Source organism: Halichoerus grypus, chromosome 15 (assembly GCF_964656455.1).
Source record: "Halichoerus grypus chromosome 15, mHalGry1.hap1.1, whole genome shotgun sequence".
Taxonomy (NCBI): Eukaryota; Metazoa; Chordata; class Mammalia; order Carnivora; family Phocidae; genus Halichoerus; species Halichoerus grypus.
The window spans coordinates 55571492-55596025 of record NC_135726.1 but is presented as its reverse complement, the minus strand read 5'-3'; the positions used below and the strand labels follow the sequence as shown (position 1 = coordinate 55596025).

The window sequence follows — 24534 nt, the reverse complement described above, 5'->3', positions numbered from 1 at the left end:
CACCTCTTTCCTATCCTCCACTCAAGGCGAGATCCAGGCACAGACTTGCTACTTAAAGAGTGGTCTAGGGCGCCTGGGTGGCTCAGTCGGTTAAGCATCTGCCTTTGGCTCAGGTCATGATCTTCGGGTCCTCAGATTGAGTCCCACGTCGTCGGGCTCGCTGCTCAGCGGGGAGTCTGCTCCTCCTCCTGCCTGCCGCTCCCCATCATGAGTGCGCGCTCTAATATAAATAAAAAAATCTTAAAAAAAAAAAAAAAGTGTGGGCCAAGGGCCAGCAGCATGAGCATGATCTGAAACCTCAGAGAAGACCTTGTTCCTCCCTGTCCCTTCGCCAGGCTGGCTCCACAAGGTCAAAAGAATGTTACGGCAACAAAAGGGCTGAGGGGAAAAGCACAGAGATGAGCCCAGCCCACTCCCACCCCTTCTTCTGGATCCTCCTTCGCAGGAGGGACCCAGCCTTTCTGAAACCGCTCCGACTTAGATGCCCTGCTGGCCTAGGGCTCGGGACCTTGTGCCTGTGGATTGGGGTCCTTAGCAGAACTGGGGTTTCCTGAACTCACCCAGCTATGCTCCAGAACCACGGACAGCGCCAACCCTTGGGCTGGGAGGTCCCCAGGTCTGGCATGATGGGTGGAGCGCCCCCTGGAGGCAGATCCCTGACCTGCCTCAGATGCAGAGGGAGGAGGGCCGGGGAATGGGACTGGCGTGATCCTCTGTCCTAGGGGACAGAGGTACTGGCCAGAGGACGTCCAAGCTTCTCTTTAATCTCCCTCTGAAAACTTCTTCATCCTGGGAGCTTATTAACTTCAAAGACACAATGCACTTCTCACACAACACGGGGTGACTTGCCCCCCAGAGCTGATTCTGCCTTCACCTCCTCCAGAAAACCTTCTGTGTCCCATTCCTCCTCTTCCTCCCCTCACTTTCCAGTGTGTTGATATTTGCTTGTGCCTTTTTTTTTTTCTAAAGATTTTATTTGTCAGCACAAGCAGGGCGAGCTGCAGGCAGAGGCAGAGGGAGAAGCAGGCTCCCCACTGAGCAGGGAGCCCAAAGCAGGACTTGATCCCAGGACCCTGGGATCATGACCTGGGCCGAAGGCAGACGCTTAACGACTGAGCCACCCAGGTGTACCTGCTCTGCTTTTATCCCTTCCTTGTGCTGCTAAGGAACTCGATGACAGCACGTGATTTGTGATCCTGCTCTGTGCCTGGTGCTATGGTGAGCTTTGATTCAGCTCTGTTGAAGGAATGAAGCATCAGAAGTCTGGTTGAGGTGTTATATTGGGAGCCGGTGGGTCACAGAGATAATTCTAAGTTTTCCTTCATTGTATATGAAAGGTAAATATTCAGATGAGGGGAAGGACTCAGGCCTCAAGGTCAGGGGAAACGGTGATGGGTAAGGAGGAAAGATCCAATAGGTACCATAGGGGAGGCCTCATGGAGCTAACGGAACCATTGAGACATTAGGACTCATTCTGAAGATGAGGGACTTGCCAGAGCCCGGGGAAACCTGAGAATGAGCCACATACAGGTCCTGAGTTCAAATTGACACCAGAAACCTGCAAACATCACAGCCAAGTCTGGGGCGGGAGCCAGGGCCCCAGCTCTTAGTTCTAGTAGTGGGCGGGCCCTAGGGATCCCCGCAGATGAGTCCGGGTTCAGCCTTGCTTTCTGGAGGCTTCGTGTCTGACCAGGTCTGGGCTAAGAGCCAGAATGGAGAGAAGATTCAGTTTCAGGTAAGTCCTGGCCCCCAGACGCTCCTGCTCCAAGAGGGTGGTCCAAGAATTCTGAGTGGATGGGGACCCCCCCTCCATCCATATTCTGAGGGGGTAGAAATGCACTTGCGATGAGACAACATGAGTGGGCATGAGACAACATGGGAAGGGAGGGGCCCCCGTGACAGGTTACGCCAGTTCTGCAGTGAGAAGAGCTCAGCCTTCACCTCCCTGGTCATCACTGGGGAGAAGGGTTCCGGAGGGGGCAGCTGGGAAGAGAGAGCATCATCCCTCCGCAGCGCACCTGAAGCACAGGTGTAGCAAGGGAGGGACATGACAGAGTTTGCAGAGAATGTCCAGCTGCCAACATGGGAGCCCAAAGGGGGAGCTCCCAGGTAGTTCTCTGAGCAGCTGTTGCCTCTGTGGGGCCCATGGCCAGGTGGGTAGTGGTGGGCTTGAGGCTGGTGTTGGTCATCAGGGAAGACAACCTGCATGGGGAGCAAGACAGTGAAGCACCCCACACGTTCTGTACAGTTTTATACTTGTTTGCATCGGGAGGGTAAGTCTTGTATTGGTTATTCGATCCTGCCTGGTGCTTTTTATTTTTTTATTTTTTTATTTTATTTTATTTTTTTAAAGATTTTATTTATTTATCTGAGAGAGAATGGGAGACAGAAAGCGTGAGAGGGGGAGGATCAGAGGGAGAAGCAGACTCCCCGCCGAGCAGGGAGCCCGATGTGGGACTCGATCCCGGGACTCCAGGATCATGACCTGAGCCGAAGGCAGTTGCTTAACCAACTGAGCCACCCAGGCACCCTGCCTGGTGCTTTTTAAAATGTATTCCAATTCAACAACGACATTTTCCATTTTAGTGTCTATTTTCTTGAGCACGGTGACAACGGTTCAAGTCCATGCCTGAAACTCTTGCATCGGGATCACCTGTGATCGTGTTTGTGCTGTTTTTCTCTCCGTATGCCATCATTTTGTCCTGTCCCCTGGCAGATTTTTAAATTGAAGGTCAGGTATTTTGTATGAAAAATTGTAGGGATTTTCTGAGGCTCGGGTGGAAATTTTGCCCCCCCTGGATACTAGAAATCTCTAGAATAGCACTGCACAAAGGAAGGTTCTGTGATGATGGGGAGAGAGCATCTGCACGGTTTGGTATGGCAGCCACCGGCCATGTGTGGCCATAGAGACTTGACATGTGTTTAGTGTGACCGAGGAACTGAGTTTTGAATTAAAGTTTTTTATTTATTTATTTTTTTTTTATTTTTATTTTTTAAGATTTTATTTATTTATTTGAGAGAGAGAGAATGAGAGACAGAGAGCATGAGAGGGAGGAGGGTCAGAGGGAGAAGCAGACTCCCTGCCGAGCAGGGAGCCCGATGTGGGACTCGATCCCGGGACTCCAGGATCATGACCTGAGCCGAAGGCAGTCGCTTAACCAACTGAGCCACCCAGGCGCCCTGAATTAAAGTTTTTTAAAGATTTGTTTATTTTGGAGAGAGAGAGAGAGAGAGACCCTCTCCCAGCCCACATAAGCGGGGAGAGGGTCAGAGGGAGAGAAACCCCCCGCTGAGCACGGAGCCCTGCGCTGGGCTCCATCCCAAGACCCTGAGATCATGACCTGAGCTGAAACCGAGAGTCAGATGCTTAACTGACTGAGGCACCCCTAAATTTAATTTTAATCAACGTAAGTGTAAACAGGCTCAGTGGCCAGGGCTACCCTAACTTTTGCTTTCTGACAAGCAGACAGAGTAGGGATCTTCACCTGGTCTGGGATTGAGTGTGTTTGAAGCTAGGTTCTGGTGTTTTTGTGGGTGGGTCTACTTCCAGGTGACCCTTACTTCTAATTTGTGACCTTACTTGGGTCCTAACAGGTGCTTACTGGGCCTCTATTTTGTACGAGACCCTGAACATCAAACTTTATTTACCCGGTTCCATGAAACTGTCCAGGGGAAAATATGAACACAGTGTCTGGATGACCTCAGTGCTCTTCCCGTCACCCCAGATTCTGGCCCCTTGAGTCCCTGCCTACCTAGTCCTGGACTCCAGTCCTATGACACTGTTGAAAGCTCTGCTCAGATCCCCAACTTCTTAGCCTGTGGTTTCTGCCTGTTCCTCAGCTTTCTGGCCCCTGCAGCAGAATGAGCCTCTTCAGTGGGATCCTGACTGCCGTGGTAGCTTTTTGAGGTCTTCAAATAGCTTGCTTTGTTATAGATCTATTTTTTCTTTTCCAGTTGATCTCAGTGGCAGTGTTGTTCTGACACGAGATTCTCTGTCATAGCTAGAAACCTCCCTTGCTTTATTTCGGTCTCTGTTCAAGTCACTTTCTCAAAAAGGCCCTGACCTCCCAAACTGAAATAGCACCCTTTCCCCTTAAGCTGCTTTGTTATTCAGAGCATGCATCATCAGACGTCACATTACACCCTAATTTGTCTATTGCCCCTCTCCCACAATACTGTAAACTTCATGAGTGAGACAGATTTTTTTTAAAGTTTATTTATTTTTGGTAATCTCTACACCCAATGTGGGGCTCAAACTCACAACCCCAAGATCAAGAGTTGCATGCTCCACCGACCGAACCAGCCAGGCACCCTGAGTGAGAGGTTTTTGTCTTTTTTTTTTTTTTCAACAATGTTTAGAAATGCCCCTGCACACATTAGGGATTCAGTACATATTGAATAAATGATGTTGGTTATCTGGTGGGGTGGGAGATCTCCCCTCAAACCTCAGTCCAGTTAGGGAGAACAAGAACCAGAGTGTGGATGGCCACACATGAGGGCAGGACCTGGGGGCTGGGACTTGGGCAGAATCCTATGTCCCGGGCTGGGCAGGTGAGAAGAGTCAGGAAGGCTTCTAGAAATACCCGGGAGGATTTGAGAAGGAAGATGGCAAAGGGAGGGCATTCCTGACAAGGGACCAGGCCAGCAAAACTTGGAGGGGGGACTGAGAATGCCAAGTCTCTCCCCAGGGGTCATGCTGGAAGCTTTTCTGGGCCTCACACCCTCCTGGAAGCGCAGGGTAGCAAATCTGAAACCCAGAGCCCCCTGGTGGCCACAATGTAATATGACCCACAAAGTTGGCTACCATATATTGAGCACCCTATCAAATCCTCACAACAGCGCTTTGATGGGGGGTGGAGGGGTGTAATTCCATTTCAGAGGAGGAAACCGAAGACCAGAGAGGTTAAGTCACTGACCCAGGCTCACCCAGCTCTGCCTCCATAATCTGAGGTCTGGGGAGCCCACCCAGCTGCTCCTCACCCATCACACAGAGACACTAGGAGAGATTTCGGGGGTGGGGGGGTGGGGAGCAAATCCACCGTCTTGAAGAGCTCCAGGTGCAGATCTGGGTGGGAGCGCCCAGTTCTGTCCATCTCCAGCTAGGTGACCTCAGGCCAATGAGCTCGTGTGTGGTTTGGATGAAATGAGACCTTGTGGCGTCTGCAGTAGGCGCAGCACTCAAAGATAAGCAGCACGGTTACTGTAAACGACCAGAGCCCACCAAGTCGAGTGGTTTTGCTAATCTCGCTACAGCCGATCATGACACACAGTAGGTGCTCAAGAAGGCTTGGACTCTCCTGAGCATGCCCAGAACTGGGCAGAGCACTAAGTAAGCAGCCCCTTAATTTCCACTGCTTGGGAATGGGAAGTTGTTCAGTTCTCTTCTCTTTTAGATCCAAGAGTCTACGTCCCAGCCCCTCTTCCCTCAGTCCCAGGAGTCCTGGCCACCAGCCCCTCCTCCCTCAGACCCAGGAGTCCTGGCCTACAGCCCCCCAGCCCCTCCTCCCTCAGACCCAGGAGTCCTGGCCACCAGCCCCTCCTCCCTCAGACCCAGGAGTCCCGGCCACCAGCCCCTCCTCCCTCAGACCCAGGAGTCCCGGCCACCAGCCCCTCCTCCCTCAGACCCAGGAGTCCTGGCCCACAGCCCCCCAGCCCCTCCTCCCTCAGACCCAGGAGTCCCGGCCTCAGCTTCTGCGGGGTCACCGGTAACCGGTCCCGTCCGCCCCCCTCCCAACCTCACACCGAAGCCCGGGCGGAGGGGGTCTATTCGCAGCGCTCCTTACAGGCCGCCCCGCACTCCCCGCCGGCGGGGCCGGGCGCAGAACCGGCGTCGCTGGGCGGCGGGGGTGGCGGCCCCTCCTCGTCGCGCGCCCCGCCGCCCTTGCCGATGGCCAGGCGGGGCCGGCCGCGCCGCAGGCCGTCCAGGAGGGCGCAGGCCTGGCAGAGCGCGCGGCTGGCCAGCGCCCCGCAGCGGGAGCAGGCGCTCGGGGGCGGCGGCCGCGCGGCCGGGGCCAGGGCCAGGCGCTCGGCCGAGTGCACCAGGTCCAGCGCCGCCGACGGCCGCGCCGCCTCCAGGAGCTTGAGCAGGTGGCGCGCGTGGCCGCGGAAGGCCTCGGGCGCGTAGACGCACTCCTCCGAGAAGTAGTCGAGGCGGCGGAAGTGCGCGTACAGCACCACCTCCTTCTGCGAGGCCAGCTGCAGCGGGCGGCAGCGCGGCAGTGCGCCCCCCTCGCCCCGCGAGCCCAGGCCCCCGCCCCGGGCCAGCCGCCCCGCGTCGCCCCGCAGGAAGTTCATGAGCACGGTCTCCGCCATGTCGTCGGCGTTGTGGCCTGGGGGAGAGAGGGAGAGCAGGTGAGGGGGGGGGTGCCACCGGGGGGGGGGGCAGCCAGGACCCAGCCAGACGGGGAGGGGCCTGCAGAGTGGCACGCAGTGTGCGACCCGGCCATGGAGACCCCACCCCCAGGACCCAGAGAGAGATGGGGAGGGGATGGACAGTGGCAGAGTAGGTGACCAGGCCTTGGAGACCTCACACCCCAGACCCTGTGGGGCAGCCAGGACCCAGGGAGATGCAGAGGGCGTGTGGGGAACAGCAGGGAGGGCCACACAGGGCCATGGAGACCCCTGGGCACCACGGGACAGCCAGGTGGAGGCTGGAGGTGGTCACAGTGAGAAACAAGAGGGGAACACACACAGGCTCCCGGGAAGCAACTCGGGGTGCCCTCATTTGCCACCCACTTACGGCCAACCAGGCCCTGTGCTAGTTGCCTTTTCCCGAAGGTAGTAACAGTGCTTTACACCACAAGGACCATTTCAGTCTCAGAAGTGCGCTTCCTACTGCACAGAAGTCAAAAGGGCATTTAACGGTTAATGGAGATTCTCAAGCGAGCTCTTGCCTCAGTGCCTCTGGGAATGCAGGTCACCGCGTTTAGAAAGACCAGGGAGGAGGTTAGGGAATATTTATGCAACAATCACCATAAAAACATAAGCTGAATGTCTACTTATCCTGCATCTTGTCATCTTATACTCGAGTCTGTATAGTCCAGATAGTAAAACACTGGCCTCCTTAGGGCTTCTCCAACTGGCCATACCAACCCTCCTCAGGGCCTTTGTATAAGCTGTTTCCTCTGCTCAGAACCCGACCCTCTGTCCGACCTTCGCTGGTTACTTGGGTGGCCTTCAGGTCTTGGCTCACTCTGGAAATGCTTCCTAACCCTACTCTTCTCCCTTCACTGGGTGCTCCTGCTATAAACTGGCAGAGTGTGGTTTTCGTTAGTAGCCTCCTCAGGTTATAACCATGCACGTGAGAGCAGAGCAGGAACAGAGACTGTCTTGTGTGTCCTCACGATGGCAAACATTTCTGTAACGTGTACTGTTGCCGGTCTCCGGTCTAAGTGCCTCACACATAACTCATCTAATTCCCAGCAACCCTGGGACCTCGGTATTATTAATAAGCCCATTTTACAGAAGAGGTAACTGAGGTTAGGTATGGCTCTGGGCTGCGGAGCTTGTATCTGGTACACAGTAAATGGTCAAGAATTATGTGTGGAAGTAATGACCGGGAGAGAGTAAGGGTCAGCAGAGAGGAGAGGCCGACAGAGAAAAGCAGGGCAAAGACAGGTGCGCTTCAGACTACAGGTGGCTTCTGACGGGTGGTACCACTTCACTCGCCTCCTTTCGTGAGGGGAGACACAAAGAACGTCATTCTTTAAAATGCAGGGAACCGCGGCCCCCAGAGGGTACCCCTCCAGCCCTCTAGCTGCCAGTGTGACGGCAGCGACTCCGGAGCGCGCAGCGCCCGTCCCCGGCGCGCACGCGCTCTGTGCCCGCGCACCTGCAGCCGGCATGCGCGGCCCCTTCTCCTCGTGGGCAGCCTCCACCCGGGGCACACGCAGCGGCGCCTTCCCCACCTCTCGGAGCCGGGCCCAGGCCCTTTAGGTGCCGGCCCCTCGGCCCCCGGCGGCAGTGCCCGCGCTCACCGGTCACGATGTGCGTGGCTCCCACGAGGCGCGCCCCCTCCTCCAGCGCGCGGCGCCGCAGCACCCCGCAGAAGGTGCAGCAGGCGCGGCTGCGGCCGGAGCCGGCCGTGCTGCGGGCCACGGCGTCCATCGTCCAGCCCCCGAAGAGGTCCGCGTAGGCCACGACGGTGAGCGGCAGGTCCCAGCGCGCCGCCTGGCGCCGCACGGCCGCCAGCGCCGCGTCGCGGTAGCCGCCGATGCCCTCGTCCACGGCCACCAGGCGCAGCGAGACGCCCAGGCGCGGCGCCAGTTCGCGCAGCACGTGCGCCAGCACCGTGGAGTCCTTGCCGCCGGACGCGCCCACGGCCACCACCGCGCCGGGCGGCAGCAGGCGGCCCGCCAGCACCGTGTGCAGCACCTCGGCCTCGAAGGCGGTGCAGAAGCAGGCCCCGCACAGCGCTTGGCCGGAGCGCGGGCGGCGGAGGGCAGCGCGCGCCGCGCGGCAGGAGGCGCACTGCGGGGCGGGCATGGCGGGTTCCGGGCGGGCCGGGAGGAGCTGGCTTCTCCTGGACGGGGAGAGAGGGGAGGCAGGTTACATGCGGATTCCGGTTTGTGGGGGTCGTTGCCTCCAGGGAGGTGGCCTGGATAGCACTGAGTACACCCATTGCCTGGAATACTCTCCCGGCACTTGCGCAAGCTTGGTACCTTCAAGTCTCAGCCTAAGCGTTCATTATTCATTCGTCCATTCAACAGGTATCCATTCATTGCCTCCCATCTACCCAACATGCGTTAGGCACTGGGACAGCAGTGATCAAAATAGGAACGGTTGCAGGGAGGAGCAAACCCATGGATAAGTAAATAACCAAGATACTTTACAAATATAAGGAGTAATATGAAGGAATTATCCTCTGAGCTGAGGCCAGAACGACAAGAGGGAGTCAGGCATTAGATCAGGGTGGGCAGAATGTTCCAAGACAAATGCAAAGACCTGAAGGGCAGGGCCTATGTTCAGTTGTTTGGAAAGTGAGTTATGGCTGGGGGCGGGGGGGGGGGGGGAGAGGATCCAAGGCTTGGAGGTTGGCAGGGTGAGGAGCTTGGATTTTATTCTGAATGAGATGGCAACCGTTGGATGGTTGTAAGCTGTGGAGTGACAGGATCTGATTTATATTTTAACAAGATCCCTCCCGCTGCTGCGTGTGAATAGAGGGTGGAGAGTGGCGAGAGCTGACCAGTAAGGAGGCTCCTGCAATGATCAGATGAACAATAATGTGGCTTAGGGCCGAGCAGAAGCAGTGGAGGTGGAGAGAAGTGGTCAGATTCTGGATCTCTTCTGGAAATAGAGCAGATGGGTCTCACACAAGACTTGGGTGAGCGAGGCAGTAGGTGAAAGAAGCTGAGAGGACTGACAACTTAAAGCTTCAACTTCTGGCTTCTGCAGTTGGAAGGACAGTGGGACCATTTCGTGGGGAGGACGTGGGGAAGTAGGAAGAACAGGCAAATACTGTGAGATCACGGCGTAGGTTTAGGCCAGAGAATCTGTAATTTTGTTTGGGCATGGTAAATTTTGAGGTCCTTTGCTCTGGACGTCTTTCCTGAACCCTGGGCTGGGTCTGGCGCCTCCTCTGGGCTCCCACGGCCGCCTGACGCCCCCTACGCCAGCCCTGATCACTCTAGGTTGTACCCAGGACAGAGGAGGGTGCGTTCGAACCGCCCTCAGGTTGGGGGGTGGAAACTAGAAGGAGTCAGAACAGAGGCAGATCCTAAAGCAGATCAGCAGGGACACCAGCTGCTTAGGGCACTCCAGCCCCGCGGGTCGCGAGAGACCGTTGGGGGGTCACGGAGAGGAGTGCCGTATCTCCAGGGATGCCTACCGGAATGCGTGGGAGAGTAATATGGAGACCCTCAACTCCTACACGGGAGTACGACAAAGGGCCGGGATCGGCGCGCCGAGGAAGGGAGCACTCACCTGAGTAGAACCCGCGCAGGAAAGTCCAGGCTCCGAGAAAACGCGGAAGCGGGTGAAGGGACTACGACTCCCAGAAGGCTTTGGGTTTACCCGCCGACGACTCCCAGATGCCGGTGGTCCGGTTTGGCCGGAAGCGCCTAGTGCTCCGGGACCAGCTGGGCCCACGCCCAGAGAGCCTCGCAGTGACGTCACGCGCTCCGCCCACGGCTCCCAGAGTGCTCCAGGCCAGAGCGGCGCGTCTTTCGTTTGCGCTTGCGCAAAAACAGGTGGGGCGTCTGGTTTGTAAGGGCAACCTCGCGCTATGCACTGTATTCTAAAAAAGGAATGGATGCTTTTTAGGTTTTCTGCCCTTATGGGAGTATGATAGGATTTGAGGTGCTAGTGGAGAGTTGTCGGGGTGGGGGGAGAAAGGAATAGGGGTGCGCAAGGGAGAGGCCGCACGTGCGCTGCGCAGGTTGCAGGGATTGGGCCGCGTTGCCGGGACACGGGGTGGGCTTTTACGCGCCCCCCACGGGAGTGGGAGTGGGTGCGCGCCCGCACGGGGAGCCACGGCCGTGCGGGCTTGGGGGTTGTGCGTGCGCGGAGCCGGCAGGAGCGGTTTGCTCTTCACGCGCGCGCCAGGCTCGGGGAGTGACCCGGGTGAACAGTTACGCACCCGTGTGGCTCAGTGACAAGTGCGCTCACCTCCAGCCTTGTGGGGTTGAAGACAGAGCTCGGGGTGGAGGGCAGGTGAGACCCATGAGATGGAAGGTTCCCAGGGTTAGGGTGCATTCTCCCAAGAGTCAGCCAGAGCCCGGCTCCCCTCATTCGCTTTCCAGCCCCCAAATTGCCTTCTCTCCTGCGTGTTATATTCCGAGATTCTCTTGTCTCTACCCCTGGGAGGCCCTTGATAGGGAGGATTGAGAGTGAAGGGTGATGGGGGACGTTTGAGCGTCTGAAGCTGTCAAGAGGGTTGAACCCGGGTCATCGGGCTCATACGTTAGTGATTTCCTGAGTCTTCCTGTGTTCAGGTCCTGCCCTGGGGCCCTGGGGGACATAGGAGTGTCAGGCGTGGCTGGGGAGATAAGGATGATGAAGCTTGATGTGGAGGGACAAGATGTCTGGGGCTGCAGGGACCCAGTTACAAGTGCTGCGAGCCAGGACATGAGGGAAAGATCAGCACTTACTGAGCAATTGGACGTACTCTGCATTTCCAGGCAGCATGTCAGATTCCTCCTCTGTAAAGTGGGGGTTATAACAGAATCTGCCGCATAGACTGTGAAGATAAATGAGGTAATATGGAAACTGTTTGTTCACCAAGCAGTAAACTTTCATTATTTTCATCCCATTTAGTTTTCATAACCAGGGATGGCTTTCCTTTCGTGACCAGGCCTAATTTTTCTTTTAAAGCAAGGAGTGGGGTGACAGTTTCCAAACCTCAGGCAACCTACTGATAGTCTGTAAGTCATTTCTCAGTTTGGGGGTGGTTTTGTACCTCAGAGAACATTTGGCACTCTCTGGAGACATTTTTGGTTGTCACAACAAGGAAGCAGGGGAAGGGTGTGACTAGTGTTTGGTAGGTAGAGGCCAAGGATGCTGCCAAACATAATGTGTACAGGATGGCCTCTCACTGTAAAGAATTACCCGGTTCAAAACAACAGTGCCAAGGCTGAGGAACCCTGGCCTAAGTGGTATTCTGCTGTGATGTACATTGGTTTTCTCACCCAAAAACTAGTATGCAAATTCAGGTGTTTCTGTGTTGGTTTTAGTCTCCTACTTTGCAAGTTTCTTTCACTAAATATTTGAGCAGATCTCAACACCACCCACATACTTTCAGCTGAGAAACTGATAAAAAGGTTTACCTCAAACTGGACATCATTGACAAAAAGAGGATGTGAAAGCCAGCCTGCCAGTTGACTCCCTGTGCCACTTGCTTAGTTGTGTGACCTTGAGTAAGTGATGAAAACTTTCTGTGCTTGAGTGTCCTCATCTGTCCAGTGGGGATGATAATAGCATTGTTGGGTTAAAGAATTAAATGAGTTAACCTATGTAAAGCATTAAGACCAGTGCTCGGGGCTTAGTAAATGCTTGGGGCTGGGGTGTTCTGGTTCCTTAGGTCACTTCCCTGGGGCAGCAGTAATTGGTAGTGTTGAGAACTGGACCAGTCCCTGTAGCCCTCGGTGGCCACATTCACCAGCAAGCTGGCACGGTTTGGGCAGAAGTTCCTTATGGATGCTTTGCAAAAGTTTTATGTTTTGTTTGTTGCAACATATTAATATTCCAGTGGAAAAGACTGTAAGTTGCTGTCGGGGGCTTCTGGAGAGGGCAGAAGACTATAGCTTCTCATCACTTGCAGGATAAGGTTGAGTCCCTCAACCTGGTGTTTGCAACCAAGCCCCTGATGACTTTTCAGCCTCCTGAGCCTCTGGCAGGTCCCACACAATTGCCAGTGAAGTAACTTAGTTCTGTCAGGTGTTTGCACATGCCGTCCTCTCTTTCTGCAGACTCTCCCTCCCTCACTCCTCCTCACCACACTGATTCCTATTTCTCATCCAGGTAGCCATGTGGATGTACTTCCTCTAGGAAGCCTACAGGACCCGTCCTCCCTTGCACTGCATTAACGAGGCCACCTCTGGGCTCCCACAGCCCCTGGTCCCTCACTTTGTCAGAGGCCCTGTCACCTGAGCTGCCCCTAGCTTACCCCTCCTTTCTTGTCTCCTACTCTTATTTGCACCCCAGTGAGCACAGAGCCTAGGCGGGAAGCTTGCCATGTGGTATGGTGGTTAAGGACAGAAGCAGCTTGGTTCAGATCCTGGGATTACCATCCTGGTTGTGTCACTGTGGACAACTGACATTTTCTCACCTGTAAGATAGAAATAATAATAGTCCAGCCCTCATATGATGAGAGCAGTGGTTCTCAACCTGGGATGATTGTGATCCCCAGAGGACATTTGGCAGAGACATTTTTGGTTGTCACAACTGGGGTAGGGCGAGACTGGCATCCAGCAGTGTTACAAACCTCTAACACACAGGACAGCCCCTCTAGCAAAGAACTAACATGCCCAAAATGTCAGTAGTGCTGAGGCTGAGAAGAGAGAACACTTGATGGGTGCTTACAACAGCTCTTGGGCCATAGTAAGTGCTCTGAAGACGTGAGCTACCATTACCACCTCTACTTATGCACACCAAGCTCTCAGGTGCATGCATCTCTCTTTGCCTAGAATGCCTTTCCCTCCCTTGTCGTGGGGGTTGAATGCGTATTTACCCTTCAGGATCTGCCCAGAATGCTACCTCTTTGGGGAAACCTCCCTGAGCTCTACCACCGTATCTCCCAAGACACCCCCAACCAGACAATGGGTTAGAGTTCAATTAAGGTCAGGACTCCCTTTGTGGATTATATTAGTTTATAAAACCTAAAAGCTTAATGTTGGTTTAGATTAGGCGAAATTATTAAGAAATGTTTTTAAATATGATTTGCTGTGGGGGCAGCTGGCTGGCTCAGTCTCAGAAGAGCATGTGACTTTTGATCTTGGGGTTATAGGTTTGTGCCCCATGTTTGATGTAGAGATTATGTAAAAAAAAAAAATCTTTTGTTTTGTTTTGTTTGTCACCACACAATACATCATTAGTTTTTGATGTAGTGATCCATGATTCATTGTTTGCGTATAACACCCAGTGCTCCATGCAGTACGTGCCCTCTTTAATCCCCATCACCGGGCCAACCCATCCCCACACCCCCCTCCCCTCTAAAGCCCTCAGTTTCTCAGAGTCCATAGTCTCTCATGGTTCATCTCTCCCTCCGATTTCCCCCCCTTCATTTTTCCCTTCCTTCTCCTAATGTCCTCCATGCTATTCCTTATGTTCCACAAATAAGTGAAACCATATGATGATTGACTTTCTCTGCTTGACTTATTTCACTTAGCATAATCTCCTCCAGTCCCATCCATGTTGATGTAGAAGTTGGGTATTCATCCTTTCTGATGGCTGAGTAATATTCCATTGTATATATGGACCACATCTTCTTTATCCATTCATCTGTTGAAGGGCATCTCGGCTCTCTCCACAGTTTGGCTATTGTGGACATTGCTGCTATGAACATTGGGGTGTATATGGCCCTTCTTTTCACTACATCTGTGTGTTTGGGGTAAATACCCAGGAGTGCAATTGCTGGGTCATAGGGTAGCTCTATTTTTAATTTTTTGAGGAACCTCCACACTTTTCCAAAGTGGCTGTACCAACTTGCATTCCCACCAGCAGTGTAAGAGGGTTCCCCTTTCTTGACAACCTCTCCAATATTTGTTTCTTGCCTTGTCAATTTTTGCCATTCTAACTGGTGTAAGGTGGTATCTCAATGTGGTTTTGATTTGAATTTCCCTGATGGCTAAGATTCGCTGTGGGAAGAATAGGAACTAGCAAAATTGTCTGAATCATCAGGAGAATTAAGAAAAAAGTTATATGCTGTACACACAGGACCCACATCTAATAAGTAAAGACTCAAAAGTGTGAACATAAGAGGGGAGAAAAAGATATACCAGGAAAACAGCACAAAGAAATCTTATGTTCAGCTACAATCACCGAACAGATTTTCGAGTCAAAAAGCACTATGAGTAATAAAGAGTGTCATCACAAATGAAGAAGGAATCACCAGGATGACAAAACAATTCTAAACTTGGATGTACCTAACAACACAGTCTCCAAAGAAATAAAGCCAAAGTGAGCAGGATGAGGAGAAGAAATGGACACATTCTAGAAGCACTGTGACATTTTAATATATCTTTCTCAGCAATTCATCAAGCAGACAAAAAACTAAAGCTATGGAAAATTTCAGCAAGATCCCTGACAGGGGCACCTGGGTGGCTCAGTTGTTAAGCATCTGACTTCGGCTCAGGTCATGATCCCAGGGTCCTGGGATCGAGCCCTGCATCGGGCTCCCTGCTCGGCAGGAAGCCTGCTTCTCCCTCTCCCACTCCCCCTGCTTGTGTTCCTGCTCTCGCTATCTCTCTCTCTCTGTCAAATAAATAAATAAAATCTTAAAAAAAAAAAAAAAAGACCCCTGACAAGCTTGAAGTAATGGTCTGAAGAGCTGAAGATGTGAGAATACAGGTTTTTTCCAGGCACATAGGAGATAAGTACAGATATCCGAAGTGTGGCTCTTCAGTATGGTGCCCACTAGCTGTGTGTGGCTAATGAACTGTGTCTAGTCTGAATAGAGCCGTGTGGTAAACATAAAATACCAGATTAGAAGACTTTATGTGAAAAAAGAATGTAAAATAATCTCTCAAGTAATTTTTTACCTTGATTACATGTTGAAATCACAGTATTTTTGCTATATTGGGTTAAGTGTAATATTAAAATTAATTGGCACCTGTTTATTTTTACTTTATAAACATGACTAATAGAAATGTAAAATTATGTCTGTGACTTGCATTATACTGGACAGCCTTGCTTCGGACCACGAGAACGTCTCAGCAAATTGCAAGGTCATCCTGCCCCGCTCCCCAGGACAACGGGACCTTAACCAAGAAGCTTAGTACATGTACTTCTGATCCAATGAGTGAATTTTCCCATTTGCTTTTATGATTTAGGAAATTATTAAAACAATTTTTCATACATCTTGGTACCAGTTAAGACAGAAGGGGTCTGAGTGTGTATGTATATATTTGTGTATTATAGTAATTCTAAAACACTTCTGTTTGGGAGGCCCAAAAACATTGTGAAAAATTTTATATCCTCACCTCATATTAAATTGGCATCTGACAGTTTTCAACATTAAGGGTTTTTTTTTTTTGTTACTCAGAGGTGGAAGATGTTATGTGTTTTCCAAGGTGACATGAGATGAGGACTGGCTGTTAATGGAATAAATATTTTATGACATGACTCAAATAGGCTTTAAGTACCTAAGAGAAAAATGCATACCAATTCTAATGGGGACCATTAATTTTTACCTGGATATTTTATTCAGTATAACTTGAAAAAATTTCCCCTGAAAACATTTCAGTTGAATTTTTAAAAAAGAATTAGTTCTACTAAACTGTCATGCTTTCGTTGTTTTTTAAGATTTTATTTATTTGACAGAGAGCGAGAGAGGGAACACAAGCAGGGAGATTGTGAGAGGGAGAAACAGGCTTCCTGCTGAACAGGGAGCCCAATGCGGGGCTCGATCGCAGGACCCTGGGATCATGACCTGAGCCGAAGGCAGACGCTTAATGGCTGAGCCACCCAGGTGCCCCAGCTTTGGTTGTTCTGAATACAGAACATCCCAACATGAACCAAGTGTCACCTTAAATGATTAGAATAGAAATACACTTCCATGCGGGGAGTTGTGTGTATACACCCCACTTGGAAGACCTCTGCTAGATAAAACAGGTTCTATACACCGGGAACCCGCCAGGAGGGAGGGACCATGCTCTAGGGGGATCCAGGCAGTCCAGACTCCTGCGGGAGACTCTGGGTATCTCAGGTCATGGTAGGCTCTTAAGGGTTATACACGCACCACACAGCAGCGGAACAAAGCTTGCTTTCCCCAAATGAAAATATAACTTATTAAATGAGACTTGGATACGTGTCACTTGGGAAATGTGGGTGTACTAACTTGAATCATGTCATATGCATGGGAGTTGCTGTTAGTGTAAGACGTCAGATTTTTTTTTTCTTGAAATCTTATGTAACTTTGGGAAACGATACGCAGTTGATTTATCATACCTGGTTCACCTTTCAACAGTAGTGAACTGGACTCTTCTATTTTTTGAGGAAGTAACAGGAACACTTATACTCCCACACCTACAGTCACATGATTATGCTGCCAATTTTTTTTTTAAATCATTGTTCGTAATTAAATTTTCTCCCCCAGGAGGCCAAATGACGGTAGCACTGTGTCTTAAGTCATAACCCCTGTATTCGCAATAGGGATTAATTATAAAATGAGGAGTCAGAAGATAATCGCTTGCTGCTGTCCACAAAATCCTGTCACATTTCCTGTGGAGTCGGAGGGGTCCTTTTTACTCGGCTCCCTGGGAGATAGACCACACGTTCAATAGCAGACTTTCCTGTCCTGCAGGAGGAGGAGGAAGTCTGGAGATGTGGGCCTGAGTGTCCTAACACTGGGTGATGTGTGTCCAACACACTCCCTTTGTTGGTGGCCCCACGGAAACCACCAGATGCAGCCGACTCCTGCGTGAAGAACCAAGCTCCTGAGCACACATACACCGTGGAAGACTCCTTGCTCCTCCAAGCTCGCCGACCCCCTGCCTAGGAAGGGGGAGAAGAGTCACCATCGAGGCTCTGTTGGCCCCCCCAACTGTTGACAGAGCAGCTGGACACTGGGCAGTGTGGCAGGACTCAGGCACGGTCCACACCCGCAGCATTCACCGCCGGGAAATAGGGATTAGTATGAGCCCTGCTGTTTTCAGCAAATACATTCATAAATTGCTGGGCCAACTCTACCAGTATGTTTCAAAGACTGGTTTTGGTCCCAAAGGGCAGCACCAAGTCCAGCTGAGGTCCCTGAGGCATACTTGACAATCAGTTGTCTTGTGTGTGTGGATGGGGTGCATTTCCACCATATGTGGGGGTTTCTTCTCATTTTGATTAAAGGAGGGGCGTCTGCATTTGGAGTGCCACTCAAAAGTCTGCTTGGCATTCTATGAAACAGCACTCCTCTGTATGCTGTCTTTCCAGCTGAAAAGCTAAGAGGAATTCTGCCCGCAGGTAGTTCTTCCTTATTCCTGCCCCGCAACAGAGAATTTGCTATGACACTGGATTCTTGTTTCCATGCTCCAAAATTGAAGGATTTTCTGTCCCCGATCACATTCTATCTTGTACCACATTTGAGATTCAGTACTGAGCCTGCTTCTGTAATGAGATAATCTTCTGGTTCATCTAAAAATACGCTCGCCGATTTAGAGAGAAGGACACCAACGTTGTGTATGACCGTTCAGTGCCCTTTGACTCCCCCTGCCCACCTGAGGGCCTTTGCACCTGCTGTTTCCTCTGCCCAGCCTCTATCCATTTCTTTACTCTCCATCCATTTCCTCCTCCACCCCATTTGATGTATAGGTTTTTATTGTTCTCTGAAATGACCTGTTTTCTTGTCTGTCTTTCCCACCAGAATGTGGGTTTCCCGGGGGTAGAGGTTTTTGTTGATTTTGCTTGTGGCAGCTTTGTTGATTCCCACAATGATCCTGGCACAGAAGTGATGCTTAGTAACTAGAGATGAACAAGCACTCAGCCCTCGTGCTGGGTGATGCTGGGGACCCAGGGCTGAACTGGGCCGAGGCCTGCCCCACTCCCAGGCTGGTGAAGGAAGGAGATCTGGACACGGGTCATTCTTGGTCTGGTGGCCAGAGCAGTGACAGCTGAGATACGGGGGACGAGGAGGGCTGAGGCAGAGAGGGGAGGATGTGGAGAAGGCTCCCTGGCGAGGAGAACTTGCGGTGGCTGAGGACGAGCAGGAGTGTATCAGGTGGTGAATCATTCATTCACTCACTCATTCATTATTCATTTCCTGGGCCCTCCTGCCCTGGGAAATGCCAAGGACCCAGAGATGAGTCAGTCCTGAACCCTGTTCTCTGCAAGCTCCTACTCTGATGGGGGCGGTTGACAGGATGGTCACAATCCAGGATGATCAAACTGTGGCGGAGGTAGATACAGAGGCTGCATAAGCCTCTAGGGGCTACTTGGCGCCCATTAAAGGGAAGAGAAGGGCACCCGGAATAAACAGGGGTCAGGTAGGTCCCTTTCATACAGGATGCTGGAGATACGAGCAGACCGGGCACAGCCTGGAATAATCTGGAGCCGGGTTGCATTGCACACTGTGTCCTCGTGTGGCAACCCAGTGAGCCCGATCCCACTGTAGTCCCCATTACAGATGAGGACACTGAGCCTTAGAGAGATTGAGTCACTCACCCAGGGAAGCAACCAGCTAGGGTCCACTGTGACCATGGGGTTCGGAGGGGACCAGCTGGAAGAGATGAGGCTGGAGATGTGCCCAAGGCAGGTTCTTCATGCAGGTGGCGCAGCTTGAGTGGCCTCGCCATTCTCTCACCCTGCCCCACCCTCCAGTGTGCAAAGCCAGTCATGGAGGGGTGGGGCAGGCCCCTGCGACTGAGCTACATGGGGTAAAAGTGAGGGGTTTGCAAAACGGGAAGAATGACCTTCTGTTTCCTTTCCCAGAATGGAACAGCTGAGGGGGCTCCTCTTATTATTTCTGGGGGTACAGCTGCTGCTTATGGGGGCATTCCTCTACCAGAACCACAACCGCCACAGCCTCGCCTCCTTCTTGCACATCCTGATACGGGACAGGCCAACGGTGGGAGAAGAGTTGCCCTTTTTGGTCTCAGTCTCCTCTGCAGGGACCTCTTCCCAGGATGTGTATGCCAACCTCAGCCAGATCCACCCTGTGGACGTTAGTGAAGAGCACCTGCCCAGCTGCCCCCTCATCTCACCCTACATCAGTAAGCTTGTGGGGGCGTCCTACACCCCCAACCCTGTGTCAGGCTTTGGGGAGCTAGCAGGACTCCCTGGGGAAGCAGAAGGCATGGGCCTGGTGGCTGGGGGTGATGGAGAGCATGTGCTGGTCATCTGTGACTGCATCATAATGAACCACCCCAGAAATTAGTGTCTCTAAACAGTCATCAACTCTCAATGTGTATCTGGGTTGGGAGTTGGGGAAGGGTCCCACTGGGCAGTCGTGGTCCATGTTTTTCACGCCGTTGCAGTGATATGTGGCTGGAGCTAAAACAGCAGTCGGTAGAAGCACCCCGTTCTCTCCCCGCAATCTCAGAGGGTCCAAGTAGCCCCTCCAGTGGGCTCGTTTGGGCTTCCTCACAGCATGGCGGCCTGAGCACTTACACGGAAACCACAAGCTTCAGGCGCAAGTGTTCACATAAACCAGGCAGAAGCCATGATCTAGTCTCAAAAGCCATGTAGTGTCATTTCTGACATACCCCACTCGTTGAAACTGTCATAAAAGCCCACCCAATTTTAAGGGGCGGGGACATAGACTCACCTCTCCTTGGGAGGAGCATCAAAGTCACATTGTAAGAAGGGCATGTTAGGTCAGAGATACTGTGGTGGCGTCTTTGGAAAAAATACGGTCTGCCACGGAGAGGGGGAGGAGCCACAGCTGGGGCTGGGTGGGTGGGCGGTGGAGCCCTCAGTGAGAGGAACTGGAAGGAGCAGTCTGAGGTGTAGGGAGAGCGGGTGGCCTGAGAACCACCCCAGGAGAGACACCCTTAAAACAACAGGAAGTTTTCTCCCACAGCTCTGGAAGCCAGAAGTCCAAAATCAGGGTGTCGGCAGAGTTGATTCCTTCTGGATGCTCTGAGAGAGAAACCGTCCTACGCCTCTCTCCTAGCTTCTGGTGGTTGCTGGCAATCCTTGGCTTTCCTTGGCTTGTAGGCACGTCACTTTGATTTCTGCCTTGTCTTCACGTGATCTTCTTATAAGGACACCAGTCGTTGCATTTAGAGCCCACCCTCATCCAATACTTCTACATTCTCACCATCTACAGCTGCACAGACCCTGTTTCCAAATAAGGTCACACGCTGAAGTGCTAGTGGATGTGGTTTGGGGGGGTGGACATGATTGAACCCAGTGCAGCTGGGTTGTGGGGTTTCTGGGGCAGATCCCTGACCATCCCCGGCGTCTGCCTCTCTCAGATGGCCCCTTGAGGGTGATGATCCCAGAGAACTTGACGATGGAGCAGGTGCTGGAAAAGAACCTGCGGGTGGAGCTGGGAGGCCAGTACCGGCCACCTGACTGCTGGACACGGCGCCACACGGCCGTTGTGGTGCCCTACTATGGGCAAGACCAGCACCTGCGGCACCTCCTCTTCCACCTGCACCCGTTCCTGCAGCGCCAGCAACTGCACTATGCCGTCTACGTGGTGAACCAGGTGCAGCCGGAATGGGGAGGGCCAGAGGCAAGAAGGCAGAGGGGTCTGAGCGCGGCTGTGGAGAGTTGAGGCTGAAATCGTCAGTCTCTGAGCTGACAGCATTTGGGCCAGAGAATATCCAGGGGGTGGGGGGCTGGGTTTATGAGGCAAGAAGAACTTGAACTGGGGGGAAATCAGAGCTGGGGCTGTAGGTTGGGTCTAGACTGGCTGAGTCTGGGATCGGCTCAAATGGCTGTCTGGAAGACTCAGGCCCGCTGGGTCTGGGCCTCCCTGAGACCAGGGCTGGCCAGGTTGGGCAATGAAGCTAAGCAGTAATTTAAAGCACTAGGTTTAGAGTCCTTTGGAGGCTTGTTTGACTCTCAGTGTTGCCCATTACAACCTGTGTGGTCAGAGTGCTGTGTGGTCAGAGTGTGGGACCGATCATCCATCCATCCATCCATCCACCCATCACATTGTCACTCAGTATAACTATGTATAAACTTGGGGAACTCTGTGCCACTCTTTTCTCATTCATGAGGCAGGGATGATAATAACCCCTCCATCATCGGGTTGTAGGAAGCATTCATTGAGTTGGTGACTAAAGCAATGAGGTCAAGGCCTGGCACATAGTAGGTACTCAGTAAGTGATAGTGCTAATGATGATGGTGATGATGGTTTTGCTGGTGATGATTAAAGTGCTGCTGGTGCCAGGGGTGAGGATGGTGATGGTGGTGAGGATGGTGATAGTGGTGAGGATGATGTTGACAGCAGTGATGGAGGCGAGGTGGTGAGGATGATGGTGGTGAGGATGATGTTGACAGCAGTGATGGAGGCAAGGTGGTGAGGATGATGGTGGTGAGGATGATGTTGACAGCAGTGATAGAGGCGAGGTGGTGAGGATGATGGTGGTGAGGATGATGTTGACAGCAGTGATGGAGGCGAGGTGGTGAGGATGATGGTGGTGAGGATGATGTTGACAGCAGTGATGCAGGCGAGGTGAGAATGTTGGTGGTGAGGATGATGTTGACAGCAGTGATGGAGGCGAGGTGGTGAGGATGATGGTGGTGAGGATGATGTTGACAGCAGTGATGGAGGCGAGGTGGTGAGGATGTTGGTGGTGAGGATGATGTTGACAGCAGTGATGGAGTCGAGGTGGTGAGGATGTTGGTGGTGAGGATGATGTTGACAGCAGTGATGGAGGTGAGGTGATTGTGTTGATGGCATCAGAGATGGTGAAGAGGATGGTGGTGGTGCTCATGCTGGCGATGAACATGATAGCAAGTGATGATGGTAACGATTAAGGTGGTGATGATGAAGGAGAACATGATGATGATGGAGGAAGAGGAGAGGGAGAGGCAAACCCTGTCATGGTTTCTGGGCATCAGACCCAGTCTTTGGTAGGAGCAGAAACAGACGTAGGTGCTCCCTGCTCCTACCCTAACCCCTGCCTCCCTCAGATGGTCTCTTGAAGGGGATGATCCTTGAGAACCTTGAAAATGGCCGTGGACGGAGCTGGGGGGCTGACGATACTGACTCTGCCTAAGATGGGGGTGGGAATCCAGGAAAAGTTTTCCAGGGGAGGTAACCTTTGAACTGTGCCCTCATGGACACAGTTCTGGGTTTTCCAGCTCCAGTGGGAATAGGGTCCAGGCAGGAGAATGGCACTTGAAAAGGGGAGAGGATGGGCCTGGCAGGTGGGGAAATGCTCCTGCCTGCTGGTGAGGGAGCATCGAGCATCTCTGTCCATCCCAGGTGCACAACACCGCCTTCAACCGGGGCAAGCTGCGCAATGTGGGGTTCTGGGAGGCCACGCAGGAGGAGGAATGGGACTGTGTCTTTTTCCACGATGTGAACCTCCTCCCAGAGGATGACCGCAACCTCTACATCTGTGACATCTATCCTGCTCATGTGTCTGTGGCCATTGACAAGTTCAACTACAAGTAGGTGGAGTGAGGGGGCCTCCTGGGGGGGGGGATGGTTGGCCAGGCCCTGTGCTTTTCTGGACCTCACCCTGCCCATCATTAGGGTCCAGGCCCTGATCCCTGGGACTGAGGCAGAGAGGGATGTTGGGGCCCAGGGAAAAGCCTTGTAGACAGGGAAGAACCTTTTGGATGCAGGTGTTAGGGGGGTTGGTCAGTGATAGAGAGGGTCATGATGGAGGTCAAAGAAGGGAATGTATGAAAGGATGGGCTGACTGGGGGGCAGGAGAGGGTTATCCCAGGGGTCTAGGGAGAAAGGGCCATTAAGGGGTCACAAGGTGGGCCTGTCAGATGATTTAGGGGAGGGGATATCCCAGGTCAAGTGAGGGCCCATCTCAAGGGGCAGAGGAAAGGTTACTCTAAGATCAGGGAAGGGGACACCTGAGGGGTCAGGGGAGAGGTTAGTTATCACAGGGGTGAGTGGGGAAGAGCAAACCCAGAAATAATGCTTGGGGATCCTGGCCAGAGCCCCTGTTGCCTGAAATTCCTTGTTTCCAACTCTCTCTGCCTCTTCAGGCTACCCTACTGTAGCTACCTTGGGGGGGTGTTTGCCCTGCGCCCCATTCACTACCTGAGGATAAACGGCTTCCCCAACTCGTACTGGGGCTGGGATCGTGAGGACCATGACATCGCTGCCAGGTGGGGGGCCCTGCTTGAGAAGCCTAGCACGGGGCTGCAGGCCCCTCCATGGTGTGGGGGACATAGGCCGCAGTGGCCTGCAGGGCTGGGTGTGGCATAGGGACCCTGTCAGAGGCAGGCATCTTGCCCTCTGCCCTCTCCCCCTGTAAGGCTGCAACTGAGCGGGATGCTCCTCTCCCGACCCCATCTGCTCTTTAGCTGCTACCACATGCTGGAGGGGCAGGACCCCAGCCACCAGCAGAGCCCCCAGAGGTAAGTTGGGGTTGGAGGCAGGATGTCCCATCTTGGGGGGGGTCCCTAAGTCCTGGGCTCACGTGGCTGCCCCTCCCCCCAGCCCTGGCCTTCTGGCCTCAATCCGCCGCAGATGGCAGCAGGATGGCATAAACTCACTGGGCTACAGGCTGCTCTCCAAGGAGCTGCAGCCCCTCTACACCAACCTCACCGTGGACATCAACTTCCCAACTTCCTAGCCCTAGGAGCCCCCGTGCCAAGCTGAGGGGGAGCTGGAGGCTGGAACAGAATCCCTAAGACCTGGGCTGCAGGGCAGCCCTCCCAACTGGTTGCCTATTAAAGGAGTTTATTTTACTCACTTCTCCTCTCTGCCAACCTTCATCCCCACCCTTTCATTTCCAGGCATTGATTCAGAGCCCCACTCAAATTCCCTGGTTCTCTCCATGTGGTTCCAAGTGCTGACCACTCACCTACCCACTTACTTCTCACGAAAACTTGTGGGGTAGGCAGTTAGCATCGTCCTTTAAAAGCCCAGGACAGAGGAGTTAAAAGCTTGTGTGACCAATGTAGGATCAAATTTGGGTACCTGGCTCCTGGGCCAGTGCCCCACAGGGGTATGCAGTCCTGCTGCTGTCTCGTAGCAAAGAAAGCGGTGCGAAGAACGAATAGTAAAACCTGTGAGGATGGTTGAATTAACCAGTGTGCTCACCCCACAGAATACCACACAGCCACTGAGCAGATGCACCGCAGCATGGAAAGAACAAGGTGCACACACGTGTGTGGTATGATCCGATGTTTATAAAAGAGAGGACAGAGTTCCCACACAGGTAGAGGATTATGAGCGTAGTGATGAGTGTGTGTGGGTATCAGGTCATCTTCTGTAAAGGGCCAGATGGTACATACTTGCAGTTT

At 52.8% G+C, this 24534-nt stretch overlaps 3 protein-coding genes across 6 annotated transcripts in view; 2 read left to right on the top strand and 1 right to left on the bottom strand.

Moving 5' to 3' along the window:
- LOC118543255 (sialic acid-binding Ig-like lectin 14) overlaps positions 1-24534 on the top strand; it is a 94522-nt gene that overhangs the window by 32414 nt on the left and 37574 nt on the right. The gene's annotated exons all lie outside the window — the stretch shown is intronic.
- Positions 4323-10091, bottom strand: LOC118543261 (cytoplasmic tRNA 2-thiolation protein 1). The gene is made up of 3 exons (XM_036104139.2): positions 9922-10091; positions 7977-8521; positions 4323-6329 (listed from the first exon to the last, which is right to left on the bottom strand). The coding sequence occupies exons 2-3, from the start codon at positions 8482-8484 to the stop codon at positions 5764-5766; spliced, it is 1074 nt and encodes a 357-aa protein (XP_035960032.1). The 5' UTR covers positions 8485-8521; positions 9922-10091; the 3' UTR covers positions 4323-5763.
- LOC118543269 (beta-1,4-galactosyltransferase 3-like) lies at positions 10344-23980 on the top strand. Of its 2 annotated transcripts, XM_036104155.2 has the most exons (7): positions 10344-11852; positions 19072-19352; positions 20559-20794; positions 22526-22713; positions 23269-23391; positions 23542-23643; positions 23726-23980. In XM_036104155.2, exons 2-7 carry the CDS (start codon positions 19073-19075, stop codon positions 23859-23861), a joined length of 1065 nt encoding a protein of 354 aa, XP_035960048.2. In that variant the 5' UTR covers positions 10344-11852; position 19072; the 3' UTR covers positions 23862-23980. The 2 variants fall into 2 exon arrangements, with proteins under 2 accessions (XP_035960048.2, XP_035960047.2); XM_036104154.2 differs by lacking the exon at positions 23269-23391.